General features: G+C 45.2%; 1 protein-coding gene across 1 annotated transcript in view; it reads right to left on the bottom strand.

Annotated features, from left to right (window-relative positions):
* Nucleotides 1-948: 948 nt before the first annotated feature.
* The window catches only part of BCL9 (BCL9 transcription coactivator), an 86,477-nt gene continuing 64,268 nt past the window's right edge, over nt 949-23,157 (bottom strand). The window contains 9 exon segments of the mRNA XM_032268927.1: nt 949-3,317; nt 4,645-4,905; nt 6,079-7,444; nt 7,446-8,321; nt 10,890-10,989; nt 12,170-12,359; nt 13,673-13,989; nt 14,965-15,261; nt 19,885-19,967. Coding sequence (XP_032124818.1) covers nt 2,200-3,317; nt 4,645-4,905; nt 6,079-7,444; nt 7,446-8,321; nt 10,890-10,989; nt 12,170-12,359; nt 13,673-13,989; nt 14,965-15,017 — 4,281 coding nt within the window. The 5' untranslated portion in view covers nt 15,018-15,261; nt 19,885-19,967 and the 3' untranslated portion in view covers nt 949-2,199.

Below are 23,157 nucleotides of genomic sequence, written 5' to 3'. Positions count from 1 at the left end.
AAGTGCACGGAGGTGACTGGTGGAGTAGGTACTCAAATGTTCATCTCCACATTTTCTGTTGTCCGGGGCACCTGCGTTACTGAGAAGACAGTGCTGCTGAAGAGTGAGAGAAAACGGCTCTCCAAAACAATTGTCAGAGAGAAAAGCTCAGACTGCGAAACACCAGCGGAGCCCAATTTGTACAGGTTTGTCTGCAGATGACTGTGCACCTGCTGCTCCTCGCTTAGATTCTCTCACCTAAGAACAAACACGCACACAGACGCCCACTCACTGAGCTAAAAACACCTACAACAACTCAAAGAAATACACACACCAGAACAGAAATAACTGCACAGAAGCACAACAGCGAGTCCATTAGATACATACCTTGCAGGATACACACTGATGTGCTGAAGATGTGTGTGGCGGGAAATGAACAGCGCACAAAAACTGAGTAGGGTTAGCAGAGGTGACGGAGGTGGGTGAGGAGGTGGGAAGGCGGAAAGGACCCTGGAAACCCCCAGACTGTGGAAACCCATAGTTTGCAGGTATAGTAATAATATTCTACCTTAACGAGACCCAGGGACCGCTCATAGCTTATTCAAATAACTAAACATACAACCTTTGGCCTTTTAATTACTTCATACCACTAAATTGGTTCTCACAAACTTTCCTAATAAAGACCATTAATTGCCCTAGAGGTAAAGTTCAGCAATGGGATCACAGTTGCTCTTCTGCTGCAACTAGGATTTCATGGCTGAGACAGGAACAGTACAGGATAACATGAGGAGTTAGTCCTTAACAGCATGGAATATGCTTTATTTGAGAAGGTACTTTCATTTGCTTTCTGTAAGCATCACCTTATTGATCAACTCCAATCCAAACAGACTACGCTTCTGGGTCACATGGTAACCCGTATGCCCAGTACTAAACTATCAGGAATCCAAATGATCAGAAAAGACAGTTCAGTTTTGTAAGAAACAATATATTTTATTTTTCTGACACCACAGCTCTGGCGAGTGGTTTTGTACCAAATTTAATGGAGGTTACACAGAACGTCTTACGCATGGGAGGGGAGGAAAGGGAAGGAACCACAAAATTTAAAACAAACAGAAACAAAATCCCGGATAGCTTTTAGCATCTGTTCCACTCCCACATTAATAAAAATTCACTCGGGAACTCCTAATAAAAGGAGAACAGAAAAGAAGGTGGGCCAGGAAGGCTACGATGGGGAAGAGAAAGACTAAGGGGAAAAAAAAGATCAGAGAGCATCCTAAGGACAGACCTTTTCCCTCCCAGAGCCAGGAGGACGCTCGGCACGTTAGGCGAGGCTTTGCTAGATTTATTTCCCCAAAATAACACTGTGTATTGCAGCTGCCAAAGGGAAAGAGAGAGGGAAGCAGAGGGTCACCAGCGGGGGGCGCAAGGGAAGGAAACACTTAACTGAGGAGACAGCAACATGGGAGGGCAAACAGAGAAAAACGTGCCAGTGGGTCGGTACATGGGGAGACAGACGGTGCTGAAGAGCACTTGAACTGAAAACAAATGTCCTAAGCGTCATTATTTTTAAAAAGAAAAATCTCCCCCCTCCCCCCACCCCTCGCTGAACTTAGTTCCTTTTTTTGTGCTTTTCATTAATACTCTGCTCTGAGGTCATAGTTTGGTTTGTCTATACACTGGCGTTGAAAGAAAATAGTCCGAAGGTCTGAAGATGGATTCTCCACCTAAAGTAAACAGCCCAGCATTCCTGTTCTCCTGTGGCCCCAAAGACTAAAGTCTCTGCTAAAATCCCTTTTACAATATAGTACAGTACACACAAAAATAAAGCCCAAATCAAAAAACAAAAACAGAAAAGAATCCTGGGAGAAGCCAGTCCGAAGGACGTAAACATACGGGGAACGGTGCAACACATGACCGATGGCAATTCTCAAAGCACGGCTACAGATTCGCAAAAGTAGGTGCCATCATGGGATACCCAAGTCCACAAAAATAATTTTTAAAAAATAAATCTTAAAAAAAACACACCTGTTGATTAAATGAATAATTTGTTTTCAGGTAAATCCATACATTCTCGAGTTCCCCCCTCCCCCACAGCAGCCCTCGGGTCTCTGTTCTCCTATTGCATGACCAATAGTTAAGTACTCCTGGAACTCCCTCAAAGCAGCTCTCAGGACCTGGAATCTCATCTTGACAAGGATCGGCACATCCAATCTTAGCAGCTTAAAACATCATGTTTCCTGGGTTGCCAGGTCCTTGGCTAAATCCACCCATGCCCACGTCAGCAGCCATGCCCCGGGGCCTCATCTGTGGGGGGATCATGATGTTCTGTTGGGGTCCCATCATGCCCTGCATGGACATCATCATCCCTGGAGAGCCCACAGGCCCAGGGTGGGTGTAGAGCCCAGCAGGCCCCCGATCCTTGCCAGGAATCATGCCCACGGCAGCGGCTGGATTGCTCATCAGGGTGGGCTGGCCGGGCATTGTAGATTGTGCTGGTGACATCATCCGATGGTGAGGTCCCATCATGCCTTGCTGGAGAAAGGCTGGTGGTCTCATGGGGTTGTGGCCTGGCATGGATGGAGCCGTACCAAGAGGGATGTCCGGAGTTCCCACTGGCCCTGGACCTCCCATGCCAGGTAGTGCTAGTCCCATTCTGGGGGCTTGGTCGCCCATCATCCCCTGCATGTGTGAAAACCCAGGTCCAGGACCCTGGGGCTGTTTACGGCTTGGAACTTCCCCTCGAGGGAAATACTGCAGCGTCTGGCTGGGCTTCTCAGATGGAATAATGCGGGAGAGATCAAACTCAGGGATCCCGGTGGCTCCAGGTCGGATGACCTCCTGCAGATCTGGGTCTGTGAACACTGAAGGCATGCTGTTCCCCAGGACAGTGAAGGAGTCAGGACCCCCGGGGCCTCCAGGCTTGCAAAGTGCTGCATCTGCTGAACTTTGGGGCAGGTTGCTGGGGCGGCCAAGGGGGCCTTCTCCTGGGAAACCCATCCCTCCTGGGAAGCTGCCCTGACCCCCACTGGGGCCATTGTGAGGGAACGGAACCTGCTGTGGGGGAGACTGTACTGGAGGGAAGCCCTGGGGGAAGCCCATCCGTCCTTGAGGTACCATCGGTGGCTCCTGGGACCCATGCCCCATGATAGGATTGTGTGACATCAAGCCAGGCCCCATTGGGACCCCATGAGGAGGTATGTTGGGTCCCATGGCATTTGGAGAGGGCATCTGATTGGAGTGAGAAAGTGGCTGGGTCATTCCCATTGGGCTGAGGGTTGGCATCGGAACCACGGGGTTTGGACCTGAAATTCGAGGATTCTGTGTATTAATGCCCATTCCTAGAAAAATAAAGATACCAAAGGAATCAACTTAACCAAAAATCAACTCAGAAAAACTGTAATAGATTAACAAAAAAAACCATTGTGCATCCAATGTGCATAGTACAACGCTGGGGAAACACACCATACACGATCCCTGCCGTGAGTTAAGATCATGATGCATCTGCGGACATACAAACCAAGAGCTCTACAAGACATATATTATTGCGTCTTAAACCGTGATTTAGGAGTGTGTAGGGGACAGCAAGGGAGAAATTCTCATGTGTGAAAAGTTATAAATTAGCACACAAATGAGTTTCATCTTCCTCACTGGAGGCATTTAATACAGGAGAAAACAATTTGCCTGAATGACTTAAGTACGTCCTTTTGGAGACAGAGGATTAATCAGTTCTACAATTCCAATGATCAGAAATCATAACACAGAAACTAAACAGGTCATTTTTCAGTTGGCATTTGGCATTATTTTATGGTGCCTTAAAGAGAAAGCATTTAAAACTCGAGATTACATAAAACGTTCAAGAAATAACTTTTAATAGAAACGGAAAGTAACACATTCTGTACAGTCTCTGGGACGTCGAAGTACTTGGTCCCTGTGGAATTACCACTGAGTGTGGTATAGGGCTTATGCTGTCCCTGGAACATGTACTAACCGGGTTAACTAGAGTTCCTGATAAATAAATAGCATTTGTGACAATCAGAATAGAACTGGAACCAGAAACTCATGGCTGAAAAGTCACGGTCTCTGCTGATCACTTTCACCATCCTGAGCACGTTCCTTAGTCAGGTGGCAGGGGTCGAGAGGAGGGGCGGGTATAGGAATGAAGGTGAACAGACTGCATAGGGAAGGAAAGGATTCTATCATCTCCCGAGTCCTCAAAAAAAGTCTGCTCTAGGAAACAGGGGCTTTCCGCTGTCTGAAATCCTGTGCCTGCTTGTGGTTTGAGGCTACTCTTCCAGGAAAAACACTTGAGAACTAAAGACATTCCAATCAGCCTGTTAAAAAGAAACTGCTCTCAATATTGCTACGGGAGGACCAACGGAGAAAAAACAAACAAAAACAACACGCCCTCAAAACCACCCAGGTACACAGAAGCATCAGAACTATAAAGAAACCTGCTTTCTTACAAACAAATAAGGAATCAAGCTAATAAAAAATTATCTTCCTCTAGCCAAGACACTTCCATTCCGCTGAAACTACTTTAGACGGAACCGTTTTCTACCTGTTGAACTTCCACCTATTCAGGTGTACCGCCAACTGAGAAAATGCTTCCAGAGGTTTCTCTTGGGTCTAGCACTCACTCCACAGCCTGCCTTTCTGATTTCTTACCTGGCATATTATTCATTGATGGCAAGTTGGGAGAACGAGCTGGAGGGGAGTCGTCATCTGAGCTGGCCACGGTCTTGATGGCATCATGGTATAACGGGGTGGAACTGGGCATTGCAAACTTGGACATTCGAGACATCATGATAGAGAGTGGGTTCTGGGACAGGGTGGGCTCTGGAGGCATGGTATAAGGTGTACTAGAGGGAAGACTTCCAGGGATATTCACAGAAGCAGGCTGGCTGGCTGCAGGAGGCGGGGGCCCACCTGAAAGGAAGCAAAATAAAACGGGCAGGGAATTAGATTCCTTTCGAAGGCTGCTGGGCCCTCTGATTATGAACTAGCAAGGCCAGGAATGAGACAGATGAACAGGACAGTGTTATTAGACCCCAGACACAAATCATCAATCTTCTAGTCAAGCTCCGTGTGAGTGCAGAGGGAGACCGCGGCGTGATGCGGGCGACAGATCAGCAGATGTGAAGACGAACACACCAGGAGTGTGTTAGAAATATTAGTTCAAGCTTGGGGAAAATACGGTGTACAGACGACTGTTGTGAAATAAGTGGATCTCTTGCCAATCACGATTTAGAAATCGACTGAGGTATTAGTGTGCCACGAAGCCAGACTAGTGATCTAACCCCAGGTACTAATGACATCACGCTACACACATCCTTAATTTCCACAACCAAGACGTTAGAACCAAAAAGGTCCGAGGGGGCTCTTCCGCTGCACTGCTTCAGTGAACCGCTACCCCACAGAGAGACGCTTTAGCTTGGTAGGGTAAATCTTCTACCTTGCTCTGATCCTGGTCTTTCTCAGGTGGAGACAGCACCAACCTAGTATTTACATCTCGGCGCTACTTCCACTGACCACCTCTTGTCCCATTCACAAAGCCATCATCATCAGCAAGAATCTCTCCCAGGAAGAAAATACTCCTAAATTGTAGCTGCTCTGTGTAAACAGTGTTCTACCAAGGAGAAGATTTTGGTAACAGCTTTTGTGGTCAACAGATATTTACGAGAACCATGCAAGTCTTAGAGCAGCTTCCTCTCTCTGTTGAGGATTATACCTAGAATCTCTCGATCCAAGGGAAGCCCCTTGGTCCAGTATTTAAAGAAGCCACATTCATCCACTGTTAAGACATTTTATTGCATGTGCTCACTGTGCAAATGTAAATTATTCTGGGTTGAACCCAACACATATTCCCCATTTCCCCTTTGAACAATCCCATCTGACATACGTATTTTTTGCTGAGATTGGACACTTCTGCATAACCCCATGGAAGTACTCATTATGCACCTTGCCACAGGTATGTCCATTTCAACAAAGGCTGCCTCCTCTGGCTAGGTACTCAAAACACCAGTTTTCTTAAAGTAACCGCATCAGGCTCCAGCGGTCTCCAGCTACAAGCTCCAACTGTGAGGATGCAAGCATACTGACCTGACTCTACATTCCCCAGCATGGCGGGGGAGGCCATGGTGAGGGGTGCTTTATGGTTTGGAGGGATCCCAGGACTTGGAAGGGGAGGTTTTGGAGAAGAGGTCCATCCAGGTGACGGGGCAGGAAGTGATGGAGACTTGAGGTGGACAGGTGAAGCAGCAGCAGACCCCAAAACGGGGGGGGACTTAATGGAAGCAGCGGCAGCTGGGCCCGCCAGCATGCCTGCCAGCTGCGATGGAGTCTGGGGGGACTTGAGGTTCCCCGAGGGCGAGCCCAGCATTGGTGACTGGACTTGGTGCATCGTGGGAGACTTCAGAGGGTTCATGCCTGGGGAATGCACCTGGCTGCCTGCCACAGATATATCCAAGGGCTTCCGCCCCAGGCCGCGCTGAACTGAAGGAGCTGTGTTGAGGCTGGCGGGGTTACTGGGGGGATTGAGAGGTAGTGGTGGCATGTGACTGAGCCGGCTGTTAGTCCTTTGGTCGGGCCCAATTGGTTCTCTGAGATTCCGCAAGCCACTGTTGCTGCCTGGACCCTGAGACATGGGGAGGAATGGTCTGGGGCCCATGCCATACTCCTGCTGGGGGTGCTCACCAAAGGGCAGCGGCACCATCTTCTGCTGAGCAGGCAGCATGTCTGAGCTACCTGGGCGTAATTTCAGCAACTCCTCGGGGCCCACCCCGGCCTCTCTCATCTTCTGAGGTATCATCTGAGAGTTGGATCCCATGTTGACAGTTAGACTGACATCTCCCTTCATCCCACTAGGAACCATCCCAAACTCAAGTTCCCGACCAGGGCCCATCTGCGGGGGCATTCCTTTTGGAAAGTCTCCCCTTGAAGGACTCAGAGGGCCCTCAACGGGTATTCGAGGGAAAATGGGGTTATTCCCAGGCTCCATGTGGCGCTGGGACCCTGGAATCATCCTGTTCATCTCCATGCTGGGCCTGATGCCTTCCATGGTCATCCCTGGGGGGAGACCCAGCTGCTTCTCCGCCAGCTGCTGCTGAAACATCTCTTCAGACAATCCTTGGGGGTTTGGGAAGCGTTCCCCTCGGCCAGGACCACTGAAGACGCCCTGGCCAGGAGGAAAACTTCGACCGTCTGGGATTTTGGGCACATCATCTGGCCAACTGACTCCAGAAAGACCCGGTCTAGTTGCAGGGTTGGGGACATTCGGCCCTTCCATTTCAGAGTTTATCATGCCTGCAAATCCAGGGAGGCGCATCTGGCTCCCTGGCATGTTGGGGTGGGGGGCCATGCCCCTCGGGGGCAGAGAATGTGGCATGTTGATACCATCGGAAAACGGCTCTGCACCCCCAGGTGCCCAGCCTTCACTAGGGGTCATCTGGTAAGGAGGGGGGGGGCCCTCGGACCACTCCCCTAGGCCCATGCTGATGGACCATCATGTCCTGGAGGGAACACTGCTGGACAACCACTTGTTCCTGCTTCCTCCTCTTCTCTTCATAAAACTCCTGCTGCAGTTTTAGCCATGCTATCTGCTCGGGAGTCATATGGTCGAGGTGGTCGGGTCCTATGGTCCCAGACTGGGAGTTCATAGAAGGTGGAACCATTTCATCTGGAGAAAAGGGCACATCTCTATGTCCTTGAGGGCCAAATGGAGCTCCCACATCTGTCCGGGGCCCAGGTCCCTTACCTAGGCTTTGGGATTGAGCCATCATGGCCTGTATCGGCCCTTCTGGTTTTTTCTGAGGCCCATCTAATACCCCAGGATTCTGCTGGGGTCCCCCACTTTGTGCTCCTGTGAATTCTTTCTCATCAGGAAAAAGCATGCGCTGGATGTCTCTCAGAGTTTGTAAGGAGCGCTCCCGGTGCTCCAGCTGCTCCTGAGATAGGCCGTCGGGATTCTCTCCCAGGGTCGGGGGCTCGCCACTGGACACTGGTGGAGGCGGAGGGGCTTTGGGATCTGCTGAAGAGCTATTGCTCCCCTGGGAGACAGGGGTCACTGCCCGATTGTTGGGCGTTGAGTTGGGCCCGGTACCATCTGGGGGCAGTGGAGTGGAGCTGGCAGGACTTCCTACGGAAGGAATCAGTTTGTTTTCTGCCCCAGGACTCTCCCGGTCCAGGGGACGCGGGGGTGCGGCAGGCTTGGGTGCTGGTGCCGGAACGGGTGGAGTTGGCTGCACTCTGGCATTCTGGGAAGAATTCTGGTCCTGGTTGGCTGGAACTGGGAGCTGTTGCGGGAGAGGTTTCGGATCGTTCCGAAGGGCGGATATCTGTGTGTTCTGAAGATAAACAAAGATTTTAAAAATCATTGGTAAAGTGAACAGAAGAGCAATTAAAAGAGCAAGATATGCTATGAAGGACTTGTCCCCAGTCACAGAGATCTATACTGACACTAGCTGTAGAAACTGCTCATGTACAACCCCCTTTTGGAGATGAAGACATTTTGATTTTTTTTTTAAGCTTACTGTCAAATGGCATCCTCCTTCCCTTGCTGAAGATTAGGTTTCAGTAACTTAAAAAGTATGCCTGAGGAGAGCCACTCTGCCAAAGGGAATACATTTGAGTATCTATTTTGAGGAACAGGTTTGATATCACATGTCTACTATGTGTTTCTGATTCAGAGAGAGATTAGTTTCTCGGTATGTGGGAGGCTGTACCTAACACCTTTTTCTTTTCCCTGAAAGTACAACTGGGTACGTAGACTTCTCATTGTCAATCAAAAGGTCTGACGTTGCCATGTGAAAGAGAAGGCGTAAGTCACTTGCAGCTCTGTAATCCACCAGTCAAGGAAGCAAGAAGAAGGCTGCTCATGTCAGTGTCTCCTCCGGCAGGGTGACTACTGAGGCGCTCCCCTCCTGGAGTTTCCAGGGGGCCTGACATCTCCGGTTTCTGTTTTGGGTTCGTGATAGCTGACTGCATGTTTGATAAGAATTTGTATGTTAACTGTAGTGAGATAATTTCTGGGGAGAAATCTGAGGCTATCTAACTCATGGTGTCTCTTGATCTGCTCTTTGCAATAGACAGCAGACTGCCCTTTTTTAACACGCTGGAGAATTGCCTCCAACGCTGTACTGAAGTCCAGGGTGAAGCACACTCACCTACAATAGGTGACACGGACACCCTGAATGTTTGGGAGAGGGCTGCCTATGTTCCGCGTCTACACCAGTAGCACTGCTAAGATGTAAGAGGGCACTGAAGAACAGAGGGCTTCGTCTACAAACTGTCTCAGAGACCTTTCACCAAAGACCTTTCTCCAGGCCTTTTTTTTGGTGTTCATCTGCTCCTTCCTGTTCACTTAATTCAGTCCGTATTTCCAAACCTTTAAGGCTCTTATTTGCCGCCTCACCTACTCTCTGGAATGTTTACCTGTATGCAAATATGTAAACAAGTAATTACGTGTATCTCTGCATATGAACAATTTGTATTGTATATACATGAAAACATATCTTTGAGTACTTACATTCTGGGAATACATATATAAGTGTTTGACTTGGAGGTATCCATGCACTTCTGTCTATAGGTATCGAGCTGTGTGGGTAAGACTGGCTGAATCCTGTATGACTCTACAGAGTCAAAAGTGTTATTTCATGTCCACAACTCCTAACTGGAGTGTAGAGGTCACCTTGATTTTCCTTCCAGTGCCATTTTAAGTTTGGTTTTGTTGATCAGGTTTTGTGTGCTGCAGGTGGGTACTGATTTCATATAAGGAAACCACGACAGCAGAAAACATTTAGATGTGGAACAATGGATTATTCCTAACTCCTTTCCTGATTTCATTTTAGTTCCAGAGAAGGTATAGGTGATAACTATATTAAGAACTACCTAAGTCAATAAAAGGTTGGTTTCAGTTGCACTGTACCAGGACAATGAGCATTTTACATATAATTGTATGTATCTTCTACCCTTGGGTAGTCAAGATGCATGGGGAATGTCAAATTCCTTTTCTAAGTTTAGAAAGGCCTAAGCTCTACTTATGTCTACAAAGATGGTGACTTTTCTGATAAACAAAATAGGAAAGACGTGGTCACCTATTTGATCTTGAATTGTCACTTTGATAATTTACTGTCAATTAACTTTTCCCATGTTTAAGATGGATCCCAGTATTAGATTTATGTTCCCTGAAAGCAGGGACTGTGTCTTGAACCTTTTAGTACCCCCCCTGCCCCCCGGCATAGCATCTGGTGCAATGGCTCGACAATGCTAGACAGAAGAAATACCTTTTGGATCAATTTGGTAAACTACATGCATTAAAACATCTACTGTATGCTTTTCCTAATAGAGTTTATAGCAGGTGCTGAAGATCCAGAGAGAACACAGACTAACATTTATTACAGTTTTACAAGTATCAAGCAATTAAAAGCATTCAATGGTCTTATCACTTTGAAATAAATATGAATCATTTTGAAAGTCGCTGAGGCTCTGATTATGATAGTCATCATGTACTCCAGAAGTTTTAGTTTTTTTTTTTTTTTTCTGTTCTTTCTTCGTAATTCAACTAGCTCGTGTTATTTAAAAAAAAAAAAAAAAAAACCTGCTCTGTACACAGGGTCCGAATTTAGATCTTCCCAGAGACGGTTACATGAAAGAAACCTAAGACATCTATACAGCTCCTCTTTTAGTTTGCATCTTCTTCCCCCTAGTAATTCATCAATCTACTAGCTTTCTCACAGAAAGAGCTAGTATAGTGTGATATGCCTAACGCTCCACAATGCCAGAATTAGGTTCAATGCCAAGAATGTAGCTCATACCATCAAGACTACCTTCCTATCAATTAAATTCACCACCCCCTCTCCTTTGCAGTCACTGTAGAATCATTAAACCATTATTCAGTTTCTGAAATGAAATACCAGAGGGGCTGTGCTTCTCTCTGTCTTGCTGTTAGAAATGTTCTGGATGTGGAAAGAGACGATAGTTTCAACCTGGCCCTTCAACACAGCTTCTGCAGCTCTGCAAAGACAGAAGAGACGGCACACATTAGAGCTCACTTCTGTTTCACTAACTGTAATTCCAAAGCACTTTAACCCCACACTGAACTTGTAAGGAAGAGGAAGGAGTATAAAAACCACCAGAAATGCTGAAGAAGAAATGAAGAGAAACATGTTTCATTATGTATGTTTACCATTAACATCAAACTTCTAAAATTAAAAGATAGCCATTAACAAATCCCAAAAGAGGCATTAAAAAACAAAAACCAAGATTTTCTTGTTAAACCAATCCACGATGGTAGGTGTTCCATGCAGAATCTGAGTTCAAAATCCCAACCCAAGAAGGGGCAGATGAAATCACACGACACCTAGTGATCGCTGAAGGCTATCAAAGTTCACTTTTTAAGTACAACAGGTCAGAAAACATATGCAGGGTAAAATCACAATTTTGACAAAACCAATTGCTTCATCCATCCACTAGAAATTTATATACGAAAATGTTTACAGTGGTTATCTCTGTGAATTCCAGAGATATTAATTTTTAGTTGTATTTTCTAATAATTCTAGAATGGACATATATTACTTGTGTTTAGAAAATAATAAGTAGGTTGCAGAAAAGTGTATATTGTGCAATCAATTTCTTCTGTGTTTAAATCTGTGATTAAAAGAGGTATATATGGCTGGGCATGGTGGCTCACGCCTGTAATCCCAGCACTTTGGGAGGCCTACGCAAGCAGATCACTTGAGGCCAGGAGTTTGAGACCAGCCTGGCCAACATGGTGAAACGCCATTCTCTACTAAAAAACACAAAAAATCAGCTGGGCGTGGTGACAGGTGCCTGTAATCCCAGCTACTCAGGAGGCTGAGGCAGAAGAATCACTTGAACCCATGAGGTGGAGGCTACAGTGAGCCGAGGTCTGCCACTGCACTCGTCTGGGCGAGAGAGAGACCATCTCAAGAAAAAGAGGTATATATGTATAAGATTTGCATGAGCACAAAAAATTTCTGAAAGGGAAGCAAAAGATGTATTATCAGTGGTTGCCTCTGGGGGAGTTTGTGTTGGGGAGGTTTTATGTTTTATCTCTTTCTATACTGTTAACTTTAGGTGATAATAAATTATCGATCTGCAATGACAATAAGAACTTATTGTTTAAGTCCCCAGACAAGCCCTGCCCAACAGCAAGACACAAGCATCAACTTACTTATTGGCCATCTCAGTAGAAAACACATACACCACTTTGGCTGGAGTCTTCTGAGCAGGTGTGGGCTCTGGGGCAGTAGTTTGGCCATGGGAGGGTGTGGAAGACCTGGGGGCTGTAGCATTTGATGGGGTCATCGAGTGTGGTGTGTGCTGGGAATCCTGGGACTTTATGTGGTCAGCAGAATTACATTCTAAAAGAGTAAAAAGACTCGTCATAGAAAGAATACAATTTCCTTTCTTCTGCCAGCATTTATAGCATCACAACACAAACCCACCTTGAGAATTTCAAGGAAGTACCACCTTGCTAAGAAGAAACCTCTTCTACTCATAACATTTCAAACGCTCTTCTCTCTGAAATGACTAATCATAAAGCACTCCTCCCCCACTTCCTTACCTCTCTATTACACCTCCTTCATATATTAGCATAAATGTCCCTACTTCCTGGTAACTTTTTTGAAACCTCCTAGACTTAACGGGGGATGGATCTCACAGCCCTCTGGGGATGGATCCACAGATGATGGTGGATCTCACAGCCCTCGTAACTTCACTTCGTTCAGCATTCATCACATTTTACTGTAACTGTTTAATGATCAGCTTTCTAAGTGCATTCAAATCTTTGAGGTCAACAGCTCTATCTATCTTACTGACTATGCCCCACCCCAGCACAGTGCTGGCATTCACAGCAGGCCTGCCAAAAACACTTGAGGGAGGAGGGGAGGAAGTGGGCAGGAACAATCGCCCAGGTTTTCATTTCTAATTTGGGTTGGAAAATCATACTTTTATTCCTTGAATACTAACTTCATGTTCTGGCCTACGGTGAAGACTTTTGGTCTTATATAGGAAGAAAAAAGCCTAAAACTCCAGCTGTTGGTCCCATACCCTTCCTGGCTCACTCCATTTTGGTGTCTGTCAAATCTCTACACATCTGGTAGCCACTCATTCCTGCTACACTGAAATCAGCGGTGATGAATCTGCACCACTGCCAGGGCTTTTAAGGCTTCCTCTTGGGTCTGCAAGTCTGGCAAAACGGCAACTAGAGAACACAAGACCCAAGCCTTGGAGGATTACGGCAACGAGAGAACACAAGACCCAAGCCTTGGAGGATTACTCTGATGGAGAAGAGAAGGGGACACCAGAAAAACTACCCCAGTGGGGGCCGCTGGCACAGACGAACTAGAGCAGCTGGCTTGGAACTAAAGTACAAACAGCATGGAAGTCAGAAACATGCAAAAGAACAGGGTTAGGCCTGTGAAATAATCCTGCCATAACCCCTAAACCACTGTATCCTCGAGGGCAAGAACCGCTCAACTAGGAGGTTCCAAACTATTCTTCAGTTAGCAAAATGAGAAGGAATAGTTCCATCATAAATGGTGAGAACTCCTGAATTTGACACCTACTCTCCCCATTTGTCTGATATTAGGCTCTCTGGCCTCTGTCAAATGTCAGAGATCTTCCCTCAGGAATACCTACTTCCCTCTGAGTCTCAAAGATCTTATAGACATACCTTTAATGTCAGAGTCATCGTTTGGAGTCCCAGGATCTCTCTGATCAAAGGAGTCGGCGGAAATACTTCGCTCCCTTTTCCCCTTGCCCTTGGCACCATTTCCAGCCCCATTCTTCAGCCCCATGCTCCCACCTGGGCCAGGGAGTGCTTTAGGGGTATGGCCCCCACTCTTGGAGTCACAGGGGGATGGCTGGGATTGGCTGGCTGAGCCCCCCTGTTTACCCTGATTGGAGAATTTGGAATCCAGCTGGGGGTTTCCAGATGGGGACATCACTGTAGGGGGACGGACCATCACCTCCTGCTTTGACTTAGGGCTACTAAAAGAAATGAATAACAAAGGAAGATCAGACACCAGATACAGCTGGTCAGCACCAATCAGGGAGAGGCGGTTTCTACTGGGGGTCAAGGAGACCCTGAGGACTAAAATACCACCCCATGATTCACCTCGGCCACTTGCTTGCCCCCTCCACCCCTGCTCCCATCTCAGAGCTATCGGCAGAGAGGAGGATCCAGCAGAGCGGCCTGCCAAGTCTCGGGAACCCTAGAGTCACATGGGGACCCAACTCCAGGGCTTCTGTCAATAAAGGACAACGGTTTCTATGTACATAGAGAAGTGACTCTTACACCAAGACTAGCTCAGAGTAAACAGGCATCGTTAAGATAAAAATACCACCCACCCCCAGGCTGACGACAAGGAACAGCTGTAGGAGAGCCTCACTTCCCTGCTGGAAAATACAAGCAGGTCCCGAGGAGCACGGGAGCCGGTGACGGTCAGGTTAGGGAAATCCTCCAGGATACTAATCCCTCCCAACAAGCAGTATTACACCAAAGCCGAGAAACCAACCACTGCCCTCAGGGAGTGTGGATAAAATTCTTTTAAAGTAACAGTTTGCGTACTGTGAAACAGAGGAAAAAGCCTCACAGCGGGAGTCCTGGGAATGTTTTAGTTCTAAGACGTGAGGCCTCCTTCACCATTTCAGGCCTCAGTTTCCTTGTCTGCCAACTTGGGCAGATCGGACTGGTTGGTCTCTGCACAGTCCTTGTTTGTGCTTTGGCAGGGAAGTGGGTGGAGAGGTCAGGGAATGATGGACAAAAGAATAACAAAGGCGAACTCTAAGGCGTGCTTTGATTACACTGTGTCCTGCTTACTCTTCTGTTACTATTTACTAGTCTGTTTTCTCTTCCTTTCTTATTTGGGTTTCATTTGCTTCTAATTCAACATGCTGTTTCACCAATTCATGGTGTGCCTGTGGCATCCCCATGGGGCTGCAGGAAGAGGCCCTATCCCTTACCTCTGTGTGTTTCCTGACGGAGAGTTCCTCACTTTAGGGTTACTGGAATGCATTGATTGAAATCCTGAGCTTGCAGTCACAGACAGGACAGGCTCACCGAGTTCCTCTCGGGCTGCTAGGGGCAGTGGCACTGGCCCACTGCTTGCTGGGTGTGTCCCTTAGCGCTGGCTGCCTGTATGTCTTTTTCCTCTTTGTTTTTCTCTGCTGTGGAAGTGGATCCTTTCCCCTTGCAGCTCCAGCATTCTCCGGGGGCGTGCCTCCTGCTGCCAAAGGAAAATCTCGCATCTCCAGGGCACGCTACAGGAAAAGGCCACCCAAAAGAAGTTGGGAGCAAAAACAGAGACATAAAACACCCTTACAACAGGATCAAGGTGAAGCACTAGCCAACTCAGCGAAGCAGCTAGACCATGCCTCCATTCTATCAGGGTGAAAGGAAAGGGTGATGCTCCCACTGTGGACAAAGGCTCAGGGGCCACACCAGCTGAAGGGTGACTAGGACTTCCTGCCAAGCATGCACGCCTCCCACCCAAGCAGCACGCACCAGGCAAGGGTGAGCAGGTGAGAAAGGCAGTGTTCTCTTTAGCTATGTATTCTCCCTTACACTTCTGTACTTTTGAATACAAAACCCTCAAAAACTTGGGTCTTTCTTTTTTCAAAACAATGCTTTGACACCCCTAGGTACTGCAGATCCACAGTGACTATCTGGTGTTTCAGCTCTGATGGGAAACAACCCCCCAATTTCAAACCATGATGCAAATTAATCTGTGTTTATACTCTCAGGGCCTTGGGGGTGTGGGGACATTAGAGGAGGGACTTCTGAAATCAAATATTGAGCCAACACCAAATACAATCAGTTCTGCCCCGATTTCCATGATCTTTCTATTCAATTATGCCAAGTATGTGTCTCGTGTTCTCACTGCCTAACGACAGGGACTGCAGGCATGGGTAAGCATGGGAATGATCCATAATTCTGAAAGTAAAAGAACATCTTTGAACGCTGATATTTTTTGAGCCAATTTGCAAGGCTAATTTGAAGCATAAAGGTCAAGAATATATTCCCAAACCTAGCTAGAGAACAAATGAGAAAGTCTTTTATTTAGGGAAGCCTAGGTGAATTCAGGTAAAACCAAGACATAACTTTAAGTCTCTGCTCCCTCCCAGGGCAATTCCATTACGGTTTTCTTGTAACCACTATCCCCTTACCAACTCCCGTCCATCTTCTAGTATCTTACTGGCAAAGTATAGGAATGAAGGAGGAGGGTATTAGGGGCGCAACTAGTGACTACAGAACCAAAGGGAGTTCGAAACAGCTCAGGTGTTGCAGCTTACGTGTGCTTTGAGAGAATGGAGAAGCTGGGCTAAAACTGGGAGGATCAATTATAATCTAGGTTGTGGCACTCTGATCACTGTCAAGCGTTAAAGGTCTAGTTCCTTGTTTTAAAAAACTGCAATAATCCCAGCTATTTTACCTGGGATGGTGAAAGAAATTTATGGAAGTTCTGAGTACACCCAATTAAATTTTTTCCTCTTTAAATAAAAAAGTCAGGAAAAAGAACTAGAATAAAACATTATGAATGTTTCTATGTTGACCTGAGGAGAGAGCATGTTAAAAAACATTTGGGTCTTGATTTTATTTAAGCTTGTATTTTTATCCCCCACCATCTTCCAGCTTTTTTTTTTTTTTTTTTTTTTTTTTTTGGTTTAGACTAAGAAACGGACTGTGGTTGTCAAGTTCGACATATATAATCATAAACCATTTTGTAACCTCTCACTGAATATTAGAAATCACTGGGAAAATAGAAGTAGGAAATGAATCTTACATGGACAAAGCCATCAGAAAACATTTATCTCAGGAAAAGAAGAGCAGTTACCACCTCTATAGTCCCCCCCTCTGTAACTTCTTCTGGAACTTTCTGTCTGCATTATGTATTCTAGCACTCCATCACATGTCGTATTGAATAATCCTAGCTGTATATTTTATCTCCCTGTGAAGGCTACATTCTTAGAAGACAAGAACCTTGTTTTAAAGTTCTTTGGTTTCTCTATAATATTCAACATGGTGTACTAAGAATGTACTTAGAGCCTCTGTGACTTAGGTTCTCACAGAACAGAAACACCTGGCACGTGTGTTACACACGTCTTCCAAAGAAACTCAAAACATTACAAATATCAAATCACCTCATTAATCTGCCAAGCATTTATGATGAGCTGGTAGCAAAGATTATTTCTAATAATAACGCTGTGAACATAAAACACTTTTATTTTTGAAGTACTTCCACATACAGTTTCATTTTCTCACAATTTGCCTGACTTTGATTGACAGGCATTTCAGGGATGAATGAATGGAGCACATGGGGTGTGAATGGCTTCCTTCACGTTTCCAATCACTGTCCTCAGACCCTGGCCCTTTCCTTGAAGCCATCTTCCTGGCTTTATGGAGGGAGAGACAGCACAGAGGTTGAAATAAGCATGTGGGCTCACCCAGCGACTGGGATCCAAATCTAGGTTTTTCAATCCCTAATCCAAGGAAATAAGTTGTCCCTACTTTTAGCCTTTCTGATGATAAAAAAACGACTGAGCAAAAAACATCTGACAAAATATAATTCCAAAGAATAAAACTGGGCTCTTCAGGAGGTTCGTGTTCGACTGTTTAACCTTTAACGGCTGGAAAGGATCTTCCACAGAATCATTAGAGCCAGAGAGATTTTTTTTTCCCCAACATAACTACATCTCCTAAAGCCTTAGATCTACTTACACAATGTTTTTCTCTTCTATTCTTAAATTAATGCTTGAAATTTTTACTATGTGCCATGCATTGTTGTGAGCACTGTGCAAACATGGTAACCCAGACACAACGACCCCAGGAGGCAGGTGCCGCTACTATTTCTATTTCAGAGATGAGAAAACAGTCTCTGCAACGTTAACTTGCCCAAGTTCACACCCTGGTAAGTGGTAGAGCGGGCATTTAACCAGCACTCTGGGCCGCTCTGGCCCCAAAGTCTGTGCTCTTTATCACTGCAGTGCCTGTCAAAGTGATTCTTGGTGGGCCAGGTGAGCTAGCTCATAGAAAGCGCTCAGCAGTATAATGTAAGCACTCCAGTGCTAAGTATTGCCATGACTACTGCCACTCTCCAGCAAGCACACCGGCTCATCGTGCCTGAAGCCATTTCAAAATCCCTTCTGCATCTCCTGAGTACCACGTTTCCTCCCTCCCTTCCCAGTCCCAGTACCTGGACGTGCCCAGCACTTAACAGAAAGAGATGTCGCCAGGCAGAAAGTTCTCATTGCTAAATACACAAACCAATTTCCATCAGTACCCATCGCCTCTTTCTTTTCTATTACAGAAACAAAAAATAACCCACTTTCTCCCAAAAGTCAGTCCAGCCACAGGCGGGCTAGGCATAACCCTGCCAGCCTTTGGAGAGCTCTCACTCTCCCTTTTGGCCACTCCCTCTGTCTACTAGATCTTTATAATCAGCATTCAGACAGGCTGTAGAATCTTCCAGTGTTTAAAAAAAAAAAAAGCAGAACAAAACCCAGGTCTAGCATTCTATTACTCTTTAGAGCCAAATTTCTCCAGAGTTGATGAGACACGGTGTTCACCTCCTCACCTGCCGTTCATCCTTCAACCACTGTAAACCAACTTCCACCACCGACTATTTTTGTTAAGGTCACCACTGTCCACTTTCCTAATCTCATCTTACTCCATCTCTTAGATCTGCCAGTTGCTCACTTCGTTCTTGTAACTCCGTTCCTGGTTTCTATAACACCTCATCTTCCTAAGCTTCCTCACAGCGCTCCAGCCTGCTTCATCTGCTTCCTTTGCAGGCCCGCTTTTCACCTGATGTCTAAGCTTTAGAGTTCCTCTGGACTCTATGCTGGGTTCTCATTCTCTGAGTTCTCTCCATGCCAACAACTCCCAAATCTGCAAGTCCAGCCCAGATCTGTACACACCTGCGTGACATCTCCCCGGATGTCTCAAACTCAACAGGATCAAACATGAATTCTTCAATTCTGTATATGGCCTTCCTCCTAAAACTTTTTTCCTTCAGTTTTCTGTATCTTAATAAATGGCTCCTTTAACCACCCAGTTGCTCCTGCCAGAAAATTGGAAGTCATTCTTGACACCTCTCTCCCTCAACTTCAACTTTCTCACATGGAGTTTGAACCATTTTGTTGAACGAATGAAGTCTTGGCTTAAGTGTTTCTTTTTCCGAAGAGAAGAATCCCTTACTGCCATCAATCTACATGAAATTTTCCATTACATTCTTTTTAAAGCATCTAGGGTTTTTCTTTTACAACATTTTTCATGCTTTGTAATTATATATGTAATTTATGTGATCATCCGTGTAATATTCATCTGTCCCACTAGACCATACGCTCCATGAAGGTAGGGACCACCACTGACTTACTCATCTCTGTATACCTAGCAATTACTATAGTGCCTAGCACATGGTATTTGCTTAAAAAGTCATTTGTTGTTATCCAAAGGAAATGAAATCAGTATGTGGAAGTGTTACTTGCCCTCCCATGTTCACTGCAGCATTAGTTACAGTAACTAAGATAGGAAATCAACTAAGTGTCCATCAACAAGGAATGGATAAAGAAAATGTGCTATCTATGCACAATGCAATACTATTCGGCCTTTAAAAAGAAGGAAATCCTGTCGTTTGCAACAATGTAGATGAACTTGGAGACAGTTCCTTAAGTGAAATGAGCCAGGCACAGAAATACAAATACCACAGGATCCAAAAGTTGGCAGCAGAAACAGACAGTAAAATGGTGGTGACCAAGGGCAGGGGCTAAGGGTTGGGTGATGTAAAGAAAAAAAGTCACTAAATAAAAGCTGAAGCTTTTCCCTAAGCTCATCCTTCTAAGCCAGGCATGTGCTCCAGTGCTATCAGCCATCAATATACTCACCAAAACCCCAAGGGTCACGACACTGCAGTGCTCATCCTGGAGGTGAGGCGTCCAGGAACCCCCTTTTCAAAGATGACCCTTGTCTAGAGGAGGAAAAAAAAATCCTAAGCAGATTTTTAAAAAAATCAACAATATCAATTTGTCAATGAATATCTTAAGAGAAAAACAGGTTTCTTACTTATTCCAGAATATCAATTAAAGAGGAAACTGTCATCCCCCATACAAATGGAAACAACTCCCAATTTTTAAAGGGTTATAGGCTGATCTGTAGCCAGTTCAAGGCTCTGTGGCTTTTCCACCTTGCTAACTACGCATCTGATTTTTAGAGGCTGGAGAAATATAAAGTGCAAATCAAGTTTTCTACTTTTTAGAATTCTGGGAATTTAGTAGAAAGAAGCCCCTCATAACTTTGCTTCTTCCCATTCCTTATTAGTGTAGAGATAGGAAAATTGACTGTAAAGGTGAGAAGAGACAAAATTCCAGATATCCCTCTGAATTTACAAATGAAGACCATTCACAGCTCCTCCGTACTCTCAACCACAGCCCTACATCCAGCAAGAAAATCTCTTTTCATACACTTTTGCGGGAACTTAGAGGTGAATAGTGTGGCCAGATGACTTCCTTTGATTCAGTGCCTACTGTGTGTGATGTGCTGTGCTGAATTCAGCTGGCTAAGTCAATAAAACACTAAGTATTGGCCAAGCAGAACAATTTCCAACATTAGTCCTTGTAAACTAGAATTATGACACTGAGCCTCCCTCTTTGCCCAGAATGGATAGTTTTGAAATGGCAAGGGAGAAACAAGCTGCAGACTGTCTTAGGGCTAAATTGTTTAGGAACCTTTAAAAGGATTCCTAGAGAGGCATGCCATAAAGTTGTTAAGTAAATTCACAAATTAATCTAACCCAGCTCAGAGTCGCCTCTACGATTCCAATTTCAACTCCTCCAATGATGCTTTCCCATTCCCCTGCTCTAAGAAGTCCAGTTTATTAGAACGATGTCACGTCTAACAAATTTCATTTCTATGCTATGACCACTACTCCATAAAAGGCATAGTATCAAACTTAGAATGTGGAACTAAAAGGCCTCAGGACTGCATTCCTAGCTCATTCTTCACTTCTGGCACACTGACTACTAAAAGGATTCCTCTCAGAAAAAGTACACAATAGGAAAAACCAAACCACTTTTTCCTCAACGTGGAGAAAGGTAAACTATGCAATGGGCATGCAAAGAAAAACTTGGTTCAAGCAAATATTAATGTACATTTTAGTACGCATGGGGTAAAAATACATGTCACCTTTTAATAGCTAACTTTAAGCAAATACAATTTTACATCAAGCTGAAGAGTTCTGACAAAATTCAAGGATTCAAAAATGAATTTCGACTATACCATCTGGAATAATGGCAGCCCAGAAGAGTATTTCAGCACAAACGTCCCTTCTCTGTGAAATTCTCCTTGATCAGCAACTCTCCTCTGTATGTCCTCCATGCCCCCCGGCCCTGCAGTGTAATCACACTATTATAACACAAAACCGTATCCTGTTACGTGTAGACAGAACACTCTCCGAGGGCACTGTTGCTCCTCCTCTCAGCACCTGATACCCGGTAGAAACTCAATCAATGCTGTTTGATCCATGTATTATAATGAGCTTGGGGCTGGTGTATTGCTACCTTTACCTTGCATTCACACAAACCAACGATGACATGATAAATACCTGTTTAACTTCTCCCCACCTGCCTTTCTCCTTGGCCCTATGAAATGAGTTACTGCACAAGTGCCCGCTCATGGAAAGGTGTAAAGTAACTGCTCTTATATTTTTGACTTGCATTTAGTTTGATGACTTTGGCCTTGAGAATTCTTAGAATAATGAATCAATGTAGTTTTAACTTACAAGAGGCCCTACAGAAACAGAAGCAAAAATCCAACATATTTAGACTGCATCACAATTAACTTATCATCATGTTCTTTACCTTTCAATATGTCCAATTTGCTATTTCTTCTACATCGGGACACAGAAGAACTTTCCAAAAATGATCTCTGCCTCCCAAACAGATGAGAATGTTTAGGTCAATGTAGAAATGACACCAGCTAGTCCCACATTCAGTCCTATAGGGATAAGAGGAAAGACAACTTTATACCCCAATTCATACTGATTCCAAGGACAACCACTCATTCCCCAGTGCTCTGTGGCCAAAGCAATGTTTGGAAAAAGAAACAGTAAGAAAACAATTAGGTCTAAAATGGAGAAGGCAGGCAAAACCACTAAAACTCAAAATACAAGAAGTCCACAGCAGGGTAGCTGCAGTTCAAGTCCGTCCCACTAACCATGCTAACGGGTGACCGGGAGTTTAGAAAAGCAAAAGCCACCAGATACAAGAGCCTCATTTTAATCATCGTTTTTAACGTTTTCCACAACCAATAACAGTCACCGCCGGCTGTGAAATGGACTTTTGTTTCATGTCTCCTCTATGCTCCTGTTCTTAGCATGACGGAGATGCTAAAAGATACTGCAAAGCCTAAAATGCAAATGGTCATCAGATAACATAACTTTCCAGCTGGTCTAGAGTAAGAGTTCTTTTTATTTTATTTTTTATTATACTTTCAGTTCTGGGATGCGTGTACAGAACACGCGGGTTTGTTATATAGGTATACATGTACTATGGTAGGTTGCTGCACCTATCAGCCTGTCACCTACATTAGGTATTTCCCCTAATGCTGTCCCTCCCCTAGATCCCCATCCCCCGACAGGCCCCGGTGTGTGACGTTCCCCTCCCTGTGTCCATGTGTTCTCATTGTTCAACTCCCACTTAAGAGTGAGAACATGCGGTGTTTGGTTTTCTGTTCCTGTGTTAGTTTCCTAAGAATGGTGGTTTCCAGCTTCACGCATGTCCCTGCAAAGGCCACGAACTCATCCTTTTTAGCTTGGGATCCATTGACTCCCAAGAGGTCTGTGGATAGACTTGGGGGAGGGGAAAATGTTTGTGAGCTTGCTGGGAAAAACTCAGATGTTCATTTTGACTAACCTCTAAGTAAAACTTAGCATGGCCTTCAATTGTGAATGGAAGTAACCACGCCTGTTAGTATTCGCAATTCTGTGACCTTGTCACCAATAGAAACCACAAGACATGTTCATGTCACATAGCTGTTGCAGATACCTTGGCATAACATATACACTAATTCAAAAATTACAGTATCATTAGAGCTGCAGCTACATTTTATTATTTAATGTGTTATAAAGAAACATATACTGTGTACTGTTACAATTAATATTT

The sequence above is a fragment of the Sapajus apella genome, unplaced genomic scaffold (genome assembly GCF_009761245.1).
Source record: "Sapajus apella isolate SASKATOON/1434 unplaced genomic scaffold, GSC_monkey_1.0 scaffold187, whole genome shotgun sequence".
NCBI lineage: Eukaryota > Metazoa > Chordata > Mammalia > Primates > Cebidae > Sapajus > Sapajus apella.
Note: the sequence above shows the minus strand (reverse complement) of the source record. Positions and strands in the feature narration are given on the sequence as shown.